Here is an 11,242-nt window from a genome sequence, read left to right as displayed (position 1 = left end):
TCATCACGTGACTTTGCACGCTCGTAATACACATCTATATTAGCATGTAGAATTTGTTTTACCATTTTTTTGTTCATTTCTATACCTGTTAAAATTTGATTGACAAATATTTTTATATATGAGCAACAACAAAAATCAAATAAAAATAAGCATATTCTTTCTTATAACACCTCGCAAAAAATATATTCCTTTATAACATTTTGCAGGTGATCAGGAAAAATATTAGTTTTCTTGACTTCGTCTTATTCCTAAAACGGGCTCCAGGCAACTCGACATCCATTTGTGTCTTCCTATGGTGCACACACTTTATTGCAATATATAAATTCTCACATGCAACTTACATATGCATTATTACAACAGGTCCAACACATAGCGTGCTAGTAGTTCTTTGCGGCCATCGTCATAGCTATGGACACATACCGATCCTTCCTCGCCGTCAACTCGGCAAGCACACGACCCCTCTCCGAAAGGCATTGCCTCACAATGTCGTCAGCCTTGTAGTCCCTCGCCCACTTGCACAACAATGGGTGGTCCTCCTCGGTGAGCAGCCTTACCCCGGCCATCTCCTCAAAGACTCCTAACCAATGCGCGATCCCGCCCATGGCTATGTCGAGGAAGCCAATAGTATCACCTCCGAAAAACCTCTTCCCCTCCGGCAACTGTCCCTCAAGAAGCTTTAGGTTCTTTGCCGCCTCCCTCGCTGATGAAGCTTGCACTTGACCGTCCGTCCAGAGTGCCATCCATACAGACCTCCAGCACTGCACATATATAAATCCCTTCCATGTCATTGTCATCTGAGGTTCTCTTTTATGTAAATAATTATTAGAAAATACAGTTATAAATATTTGAGTTGGTAGTCAGGTGTTCCCGCATTTACTAATACTAGATGATATCTCGAACCTTGCTATGGGAATCGGTTGCAATATATTTCACTGAGATTTGATTGTGTGAAATATAAATATTTAGATTAATAAGACGTGACCAAAACTAAAAATACACACGACATAGTATATTTGATTATGTATATTGACAAAATGTTTATTGATTAAAAATAGAATAATAGAATGAAAATATTTTCCCATGCATGGTTGCAGGCGGTGATGGTTTTTCCGATGCATGGTTGCATGTTGAGGTGGGTCGTGATGATGTGGCATGCTTGCGTGTTGATGACATAAATAAGTTAGTGAGGTCAGTCTCTTAAGTATATATAATTCGTCGTTTTAGCCATGATAACTGGGGTCATGCAAATCCCACTCACAAATTTGGCTGGTCTACCCCTGTTACCTCCCCTATCTCTTTCCCATGTTTCCTCTCATCTCCTATACCCCTCCTCCAATCTCCGATCTTTGCTGGCCTAGCCAAAAATCAAATCCAATATGACTAACTTCAATGACGGCAAAGTTCTTCGAATCTTAGCGACCAATGATATCCTAGCCTATCGTTTTGGCTGGCCTACCGACCTTGTCCCAGTTCGCCTTGCCGGCAATAGTAGCTAGTAAATCATTTGTCCATGAAGCACAATTTATGAATGAAAGTATAAACGTGAGAAAACTTGGTGAAAAACACAATTTCAGTTGGCGAATGCACTTTTTCACCAAGTTGTATTTTACTATTTAAAAAATTGTAATCATAAGTTGTCACTAATGTGTATCTATCCGTACCGTAATATTTCTGAATATTATGAATTAGGGAAATTTATATGCTTTCTCATTCCATTCGTGAGGAGCTGGATGAGAAGAAACTCTCATGTGCAGTTTTGCAGTAGAGATGGAAGTAAGAAAGAGAACCATCGACTAAGACCCCAAAAGAACCAGATTTCACAAACAACATAGAGGAATAATGAAAGGAAAATCCTGCGAGGCACTCATATTTGCTTTGGTAGATATCCTCTTCATGCACTTGAACCTGCTTGGATCACGGTAGGACAGATAGAAGCAGGACCAAGAGCAATAACGCGATATGCATGCCGTGGTGGAAAAAATGCACTTTTTCACCAAGTTGTATTTTACTATTAAAAAAATTGTAATCATAAATTTTTGCTTAACCAAAAGTGTATTTACCGGTATTAACTTAGACATCAAAAAAATATCTGTCGACTTAGGATTAACAAAAGTGAAACATGAACCGAGAAATAGCAACACCACTAAACGAACTTAGTACTACCCGCTGATAATATGTTTACCCACCTTCTCGTTGACGAAGCGAGCCCAGAAGCGGGCGGAGGCACGGGCGAAGGGGTCGGAGGGGAGGAGCGGCGGGCCATCAAAGGCCTCATCAACATACTCAACAACGACAAGCGACTCGCATACTGCAGGCCGGTCGCCATGGAGGAGCACGGGGACCTTCTTGTGGACGGGATTGTGCTTCAGCAGCAGCTCGCTTTTGTTTGCGAGGTCTTCTTGGATGAACTCGTAGGGGACTCCCTTCAGAAGGAGGGCCACCTCCGCCCGGTGGACCATCGGGCTGCCGAAGGAGCCGATGAGCTTCAGCGGTTCAGACATGTCTGAAGGAAGATAGCTAGCTCCGGCCGGGCTTCATCTTCATGAGAAATTTAATATATGCATTGCGTGCTTGTGTGTTCGGATGACACACATCTTGGTAGCTCCGCAACGAAGTTTGTTTGTCGCATGTTTTTTCACGACTGAAAGCTACGGCCCGGCTCTAAACAATTGCGGACATAACAGAGAACTAGATAACGTAGCGCTACATGTCACCTTAATCCAACGAATGTGCATTTGTGGCCTTGTGTGTGTGTGTGTGTGTGTGTGTGTGTGTGTGTGTGTGTGTGTGTGTCCGTTCTTATCCAGGATGCACAACTATTTTACAGTGATGCTCATATTTTTCAAAAAAGGTTTACGTGTTACAAATAAGTTCTCATTTGTTGTCAACAGAAGTTCTCTTTTTGATTAAAAAGTAATAAGGATTTATTAAAACTATAAAATATACAATCATGTAAAACATTAGAATTATAAAAAATAAAAGATAAAAAAGAAAAGAAACAACAAAAGAAAGGGTTTAAATTACTGGCCTTCATGGTGCGGCCCATACTGGATTGCTCCATAATAACTTGCAATAAGCGAAATCACAATATGGCCAAACGCCAAGGAGACGAAAGCCACAAGAAATCATGAAATGAAAATCAAAATGAGGAAATAACTAGTGCGAAGGATGACTAGGAGCGTCTTTGTCTCGCCCCAAAGACCACTGTAGTGGGACGACCCAGTCGGAAGCTGTTGCTTTGCTTCGTTTGTTTATTTCATTGGTTGGTTTTCATTCGTTCTTTCTTTTAACTTTCGTCTATATCTCAAAATATTAATGTTAAAGCAGTGTTAACATGTTTTTAAAAAAAGTCTAAAAAAGTTCGCTGTGCATTTAAAAAATGTTAAAGCAGTGTTAAAATATTATTCGTGCAATTCTAAAAAATATGTGTACCATTGAAAAAATATTAATGACATTTAGAAATTGTTCACGTGTTTCAAAATATTGTTTATTATATATTTTCATAGAATTTGAATACAATGTAAAAATCTCCATGTAACTTTTAAAATAAGTTTTGTTCCGTTAAAAAATGGTAACATGTTTTCAAAGAATTGTATGTGATATTTTAAAAATAATGTTCATAAATGTAAAAAATACATAAGTCTTAAAAATATAATATTTCATACCATTCAAAAATATGTATAAGACATCTAAAAAATATTCGCATGTTTCTAAAATATGTTCATGACATATAGTGTTACTATTCATCATCCAAGGTGCGGAATAAGTTATTCTTCATCCGAGGTAATTTTACGGCCATTTCATAAATAAATTATGTTTGCAATACAAATAGTTACATTCATATTGATTCACTACATAAAATTTGGCATAAAAAGTTAAAATATAGGTCATAAGATCAGGAAAAGTGCATTTCATGTATAATTTACACTATGTTTTACGTTTGTAATTTTACGTAACATAAATATTCTTTACGATGACTATATATTTTTCTTATGGTCTATTTTTACGTATAAAATAAAATAAAACTTACGAAATGTAAATTTACGGTGCATTGATGGTAAAATAGAGGGGAGTGAAGAATAACTATTCCTCACCCAGGATGCAGAATAAGTTATGCTTCACCCGAGGTAATCTTACGAACATTTCATAATTAAATTATGTTTGAAATTCAAATAGTTACATTTCTATTGATTCACTATGTAAAATTTGCCATAAAAAAATAAAAATATAGGTCATAAGACAATTGTTTTTGCAGTTTATGTGTATTTTACACTATGTTTTTACGTTTGTAATTTTACATAACCTAACATATATTTTAAAATGATTATATATTTTCTTACGGTCTTTTTTTCCTTCGGAAATAAGAAAAAACTTAAGAAACGTAAAATTACGGTGCATTGACGGTAAAATAGAGGGATGAAGAATAACTATTCCTCACCCATGGTGTCGATTAGTATAGTGATACTATTCATATATATAGAATTTAAAAAATGTTTGCATAGTATAAAAAAGTTTCGTATGATTCAAAAGAATGTTCATCGTGTATTTGAAAATGGTTAACATTTATTAAGAAAATGTTCAACATGTATTTGAAAAAATGTTAATCTTGTATCTGAAAAACGTTCCACACGTATAAAAAGATGTTACGTTTGTATAAAAAAATGTATTACTTGTATTGAAAATTCGACATGTATTTTTAACAAGATCAAAATGAAAAAAACAGAGAAAATAGATGAAAATACACACATTAAAATGACAGAGCTGCATAGAAAAAACATCTCTCCAAAGTGTATGTTCCTAGCAGCAAAAAAAAAACAGAAAAATCTACAACAACAGCGCATATAGCATGTGAAACTGAAATAAGCAAGAAAAATAGCAAAAAGACACTGCCTTCCTGGTAGAGACGATGGATTGTCAGTTTCCATCACCATACCATTAAGACTAATAGAACGCCCGTGCGTTGCTACGGGCTACAATGCATAGAAATAAATCAAGAAAAATTTAAGATTATCTCCAAGGTCCAAGATCACTTCTTCCCATACGTCCGGATGTGCAAGGACATCAAATGGTTGAACCCTGGGATCCACAAAATTCAACCGTCTAGACACTCCAAGCTTCACCAAAACCAAATCATATGCGAGGAAAAAATGTGGCTGTCCGTACTATTTGTCATGGTATCTCCAACACACGGGCCCAACACAAAAAAAATCCTAGCCCACGTCACACCCTTACCTTTTCTTGTCGGAGCCTCCCTTCCCGCTCGGTTTCCGCCATGGCAGGACATTTCAGAAGCCCTCTTCTTTAAACCCGGATGACGCCCACCTCACCTTCATCATGGTGCCCTCTCTCCTTCACAACTTCCTCACGGACCGGCAAGGAGAAGTGCCCTGCCAACCGCCCCGCTCTCCCCCTGGCCCCCTCCCCCATGTTCGTGCAGATCCGCCACCGCCATCAAGAGGGAGGAGTCTTGTTTCTTAGTGGCTATCTCCCTTTCTGACATAGGGAGGGAGGGTGAGTGGAGAACCGAAGGCCGCGTAAGTGGAGTCGGGGTGCAGGATCATAATCTTGTATGTCATCTCAGGAATTAGACTCGCTTGTATGTCATCTCACTTATGCCAAATCATAATCTTGATATTGAATCTCCCCCTCATTACAAAATCAAATGAAGTTAGATAAGAAAACTTATGCTATTTTCACGTGAATAACAGCCGGAGAAGTAATCAGTACGCGGTTTAGTTCCTGAGAGTGGACCCAATATTCCAGTCTCATATGCTCACCGGATTGGCAAAACTTTACAAATCGCATTAGAAAAGTACCATGGTAATTTATTTACCTGACAGGAAAAAAGTCAAGAAAATGCAGGGTCTAACTGAACCATTAGCTCCCACCGGCTTGTTATCTACAACCTTTACAAAATCCAAAAAAAGAATATTTTGAAATATGATGCCCAAGAACAATCATGGATCAGATGGTTATATCTGATTACAAATAGACTAAGGCCCTATCAAACAAAAATAATAATTTCCCGATTCATTAATTTTATGCACCAAGTATAATCCAAATAGGAATACGTAGCACTAAAATTGATGAATAGTGAACCTAAACTGGAGGTCGGATGAGCCGGAGTTTGGTTGGAGCTAGAGTACCACCTTCGACCCACATCATAACTGTATTATGTCATCCAACGATCTAGCACACTGGTTGAATCCATCCTGATTGATGTTCTTGCTTGATTGATGTTCTTGCTGTGGATCTATGCCATCTTGCCTAAAGAGCTGCATCCCGACCAAATTTTTTGCCGTTGAATCCATGCCTTCCTACCTAGAGGGCCGCATCCTAATCGAAGTTTTTGCCACTGAATCCATGCCTTCCTGCGTTGAAGATCATATTTTTCCTTGCAAGAAAATTAACCTAATAACCCTACATCTAAAGGCAGAGAGAGTGTCCTCCGATTTGCAAAATATATGTAAACCCTGCATATTCTAACTAGGTATTTATTTAATGAATCCTTCTACATTGCAAATATATTTCAGTAAAAAGAATCTCAAACCTATATTTTCTCAGTTCAATATTTAAACCATCTTAGCATTTCATCCGCTTCCTAAAAGCATGAGTGGACAGTATTCAAATTAGAATATGAAGTAGGCCTCCAAAAGGAGATGGGACACAAAAACTGGAACCATCACTGGTAGATGCAATTTGAATGAATAAACAACCCATTGTATCTTAGGAACAGAGCAATGACCCTAGTTCAGGAATATCATGCTGAACTCGCCTACAAGTACTGCGCGCGTGTGCGTGTGTGCATGTGTGTGTGTTTGTCATCAAGTGACCAAGGTCTAGCATCAGTCAAATAACCAAAATAAAGAAACAAGATGGCTCCTAAAAAACATTCATTACCTTGAGGCGTTCATCAGGTTGCTGAATGTAGCAGAATCAACAGTACATCTGTTTAGACCTTAGATGTTCTTGTGCTCAAATGACGCAGTTTCTCCAGGTTGTATGGATGCCTAAACTAAAAGAAAAACGCTATCAGGTCCATAGTGTGTCTAATTTGTGAAACTGAACCTCAACAAATGAGGGCAAATATAAAGACGCCGAGTTTCAAGCAGTTTGTTGTTTCTGTTCTCAGTTTAGATGCAGGTCACACAACAACATGCAGTTAGATGTCTATTACAGAATTATTTTGCAGGCAACTGAATACTTAGAATAAAATATTACTCACCAGGAGGGTAATCAATATGAGTATTGTTCTCCCATGACCATAATGCATTTATGTCTGAACAATTACCAGTACAGATGAGAAAGCATACCATTATGATAGCATTATGAGAACATCAATTAGTTGTGGCCCTTGCTGCATTTCATATCAAATATGCAGGTGTCAGTAGATTAAACAAATACAACTTACCTACAAAGACTCGATGGTGAAAGTCGAAAATACTCTATGCACTGACAGATAATTCTTCTACTGTTCACTTGGACATAATCAAATTATTATTCAGAATATTACATATCAGAATAATATGTGCCAATGTAACAATAGTCTGGCACTGAGATGTGGAGATGGTTACATCTGATCAATTTGCGTCCTTCCAAATAGAAGTTCAAGAAAAAATAAACTAATGGACCAAGTGAACATGAAAGACACAAGTATACGAAAATCAAATTGTTTTTCACCATATATTATTGGAAAAAATATTGAACATCCATGCCTTCATGGCCCCCTCTAGTTTGGTGCATAAATCAGAGGTACAAAGAGATACTAAACATTACATAACAATATTTTTGATTTCTTTAAAAAAATTATGCAAAAAGAAACTGTGACCATGTCTCAGAAAAATAGTACAAGAACATTAAACCTTGACAGAAGGAGATGGAACACTAAAAAGTGAATGAGCTACCGGAGGCTGAAGGACATCAGTCAGGAGTCAGGACACAGCGAGGCGCAGCAGTGATCACTCGACCTTGGGTACTACAGGGACTTCAGGCCTGAAGGACATTGGTCAGGAGTCAAGATTATCGGCGTGAATCTCATTGGTGTGCAGGGAAGCATCTAGAGATGAAGGTCGTTCGTGCCGCCGCCTGGTGGATTGCTCAGTTGGAGGAGGGGGGCTCACCGCCGTCTCCTCCGGGCTGTTGTGCCGCCATTTTCACCTTATGATTGGACATAGTGGATCGAGATACATCTAGAAGAAATAAAATGAATGTCATCATTAGTAAAGAATTTTCAGCGACAAAAGGATAAACAACAATTGGAATGTTAAAACAAAACCTGCACCTACACAAGTACTGTATATTTTATATTAGCACAAGTGTAGATCATGTCCCACTCTTCACTTTGTTTACAAAAAAGTTCAGAATATCAATCTTGGTGAGCCCTGTAAGGAAGCATCCCGTGATCTCGGTCAGGTTCCATCTGCGTGGCGCGCTGCTGATTCTTCTGTGAGTGGGTGCTCAGAGGAAGGATCCTGAAACTCCATTATCAATAGCCCGGAGCTGCATCGGCCTGCTAATTTTATTGGCACATATAAAAAGCCAATGGCGCTATCAAAGTCTTCTTGGTTAGGATGATCAAGCAAGAAGCCAATTTGCAGTACATTATCATAAACATTTTCCTTCTTTCATGATTGTAGTCAACATAAAAAAACCATTTCTATAATCAGTTGAACATTACATCAATAACAAAGAAATAAATAAATGACGGAATTCTTTTCCAAGAATATAATACTGTAGAACACAACATTGGTTCAGAACTGTAGCAGTTGTGAAAGCACTTACCAACTCTTTGTCGCAATTTCTGGTTTATCCTGAACAGTAGACATTTTCTGCCTTGTTAGCTTAAAAATTAAGGAGGTTACTTAGAAAGAATAATTATCGTCGACAATGCATTTATCAAAACGTAAAAATCAAAAAGCATTTGAGATATAGACTGGCAACTAAGAAACCATGTGTTTTTAGTTTTTTGTGACAGATAACTTTTACAATGGCAAAACATACATATTGTAGCCTACACATTTAAACTTGGACAAACGACCAAATATCATTAGTAGAGAAGTAATCCTCGCACTTGAGAATCGAAGCCAAAAATATGAGAATAATAGCCTACACTTCAAATGCATAGCTGAACAATAGTTTCTCCATCAATATACATGTAGTGCTACTCTGTATTCATGTAAACCAATCTACATATAACATATGTAGCAAACATTAATGTGCAGCCATAATAGACAGATGGCCGATTCAGATTGCCCAAGCTAACAGGAAGGTGCTTCTTGATTGAGCAGATGAATGATTCAGCAGATAGAAAATGTAAAGTGGTGGGATATTAGGCATTAACTTGAAAAATAGAGGGGAATAGAGAACGCACCTTGCTAATTTTTGGGCAAATATAAGATTGCAATGTCTCTGCCAATAGCACAATATCACATAATTCGATCTCCATGAGAATTAATGAAAAAAGAAGATCTCCCTGAAAATTACAAATGTAATGTAGCTGCGGATGCATGCATGTTGTTGATCTGTAGGCGCCTAGCTGAAAGAAAAATAAAATCACAAGGGTCCAAAACTCAACTGGGAAACATAGCAATGAAAAATCATCAGGAGTACATAGTTCAAGAAGTCCATCTCAATTTGCATTGGTTGGTTATGTGAACATAAAAAAATGAAGTGTTACATTTAGCATTCAACACATGATTATTTGGGCGTCGCCGCTCTCTCCAGCTGCGGCCCTGAAACTTTATCTTCACGCCCTCCCGGTGCGGCAGCAACGCGGTACAGCAGGGGGCTCCAATATTTCTCCCCTACGACCCTTGACGGACCGCACAACCCTTTGATCTCCACTCCTACTTACTCAAATTGAATGAAGCTGGCACTTGCTGGGCACAGAAAAATAATTCCTTGAATTGAAGTCCGTTCACCTGTAGAATGAATGCTGGTCACTACGAAGTCAAGAGGCGGACGAACAACAGCCTCAAGGTGTGGGTGCAGAAAAATAACTCCTCAAAATTGAAGTTCCAGAGTGGCGATTTACAGCCATGGCAAATTCAAGCCTGATCAATGGTAGGTTCAAAAGTGGCGATCTAGGTTCTGGATTGCAATGTCATCACTAATACATCAGGTTCAACTTGACTCCTTGTAATGTCGTAAAGGTAGGCTGACGGGAGGGACTTGTTGTCGATCTAGCAATACATGAACCATGTGCAACTGGGAATGTTCAAAACACAGCAGCATTAGTAGAAACATATTCTACAAGGATTGTATGAAGCGGAATGCACAATAACTAAGCCGCGTACTCGCGACATCTGCATCCTGCACTGCGTGCTCCTCGCTGAAGTTTCTGCAGAATGTAATTGCATGGAACCGTCAATAATGCCTGCAGGCAAACTCCATCAATTAACATTGTTCGTACCTCCAATGGAATGGAGTACATCAGTGTTTTTAGTACCTCACTGATACATGATGCCCCTGCGCTCCTTTGAATAATCAGAGAAATTTAACCCTCGACAAATCAATCTGGACCTGGAAAAGAATTGGGTTACGTTAAAATCGGAGACTGAATATTCTGGACGGCCAGTGTTGGGTCGCCCCGAATCGGGATCCCTCGACCAAAAACGGGGCTCGGGGAGATGAACATGAACGCCCTACCAGGTGTTTTAGAAATTACTTGGCAGCATCGCTGGTTCTCAGTCATGGCCCGGAGCAGATGGATCTCGGTGCAGGGAGGCAGACAGGGGGCAAACAATGAAGAAGGCCATCTACTGCAGGTACCTTCCTACCCACGCACACCAGGAGTACCTGCAGAGCTCGACGCGCTAGGGGCGGCTACGTTGGCCTCCCCACCTTGAGATCCAAATCCATCTCGGCACCCGTATTTTGAGATCAGCTCATCCTCTCCCGCTTTCCAGATCGGAAAATGAGAGGGCGAACAGTGGGGCGGGGGTGGAGGAAAGCAAGGAGAGGTTGCGGCGGGGCAGCGAGGGTAAGATACCCTAGCAGCGGCCGGGCGTGGGGGTGGGGGTCTGGAGCGCTGTCGCGATATGGAGTGGAGAGGTGGATCTGCTCCTGCCGACGCGCCCGAAGAAGGGGTCGGGCCAGCGGAGCTGTAGGGGCGGCGCCGGAGTGGGAGATGGGGGCGGTGCCGGAGCGCGAGCAGAGGGAGAGGTCGCATCGTGGATCGAGAGGATCGTCCTGTGCCCTCGAGGGATCGGCAGGAGTGTTTTTTTTTTGCGGTTTTTTTTTT

At 39.8% G+C, this 11,242-nt stretch overlaps 1 protein-coding gene and 1 long non-coding RNA gene across 17 annotated transcripts; both read right to left on the bottom strand.

Annotated features, from left to right (window-relative positions):
• Window positions 1-377: 377 nt before the first annotated feature.
• On the bottom strand, window positions 378-2,501 carry LOC119273111 (glutathione transferase GST 23-like). The gene is made up of 2 exons (XM_037554397.1): window positions 2,187-2,501; window positions 378-758 (listed from the first exon to the last, which is right to left on the bottom strand). Exons 1-2 carry the CDS (start codon window positions 2,499-2,501, stop codon window positions 378-380), a joined length of 696 nt encoding a protein of 231 aa, XP_037410294.1.
• Window positions 2,502-5,857: 3,356 nt separating this feature from the next.
• LOC119270472 lies at window positions 5,858-11,202 on the bottom strand. Of its 16 annotated transcripts, none has more exons than XR_005134137.1 (4): window positions 10,648-11,202; window positions 10,412-10,521; window positions 10,296-10,339; window positions 5,858-10,206 (listed from the first exon to the last, which is right to left on the bottom strand). It is a non-coding gene; the product is annotated as an uncharacterized LOC119270472 (long non-coding RNA). The 16 variants fall into 16 exon arrangements; XR_005134128.1 differs by having other exon boundaries at window positions 10,296-10,375; window positions 10,448-10,521; XR_005134132.1 differs by having other exon boundaries at window positions 5,858-6,371; window positions 6,901-10,339; window positions 10,448-10,521.
• Between the last annotated feature and the right edge of the window lie 40 nt (window positions 11,203-11,242).

This window comes from Triticum dicoccoides, chromosome 3A (assembly GCF_002162155.2).
Source record: "Triticum dicoccoides isolate Atlit2015 ecotype Zavitan chromosome 3A, WEW_v2.0, whole genome shotgun sequence".
Taxonomy (NCBI): domain Eukaryota; kingdom Viridiplantae; phylum Streptophyta; class Magnoliopsida; order Poales; family Poaceae; genus Triticum; species Triticum dicoccoides.
Note: the sequence above shows the minus strand (reverse complement) of the source record. Positions and strands in the feature narration are given on the sequence as shown.

What these genes read in the sequence shown, in the direction of transcription:
- LOC119273111 (XM_037554397.1), bottom strand. Translation starts at nt 2,501, where the DNA reads ATGTCTGAACCGCTGAAGCTCATCGGCTCCTTCGGCAGCCCGATGGTC. An exon ending in CTCGCTTCGTCAACGAGAAG is followed by an intron (nt 759 to 2,186) that starts GTGGGTAAACAT and finishes ATATATGTGCAG; the next exon opens with TGCTGGAGGTCTGTATGGAT.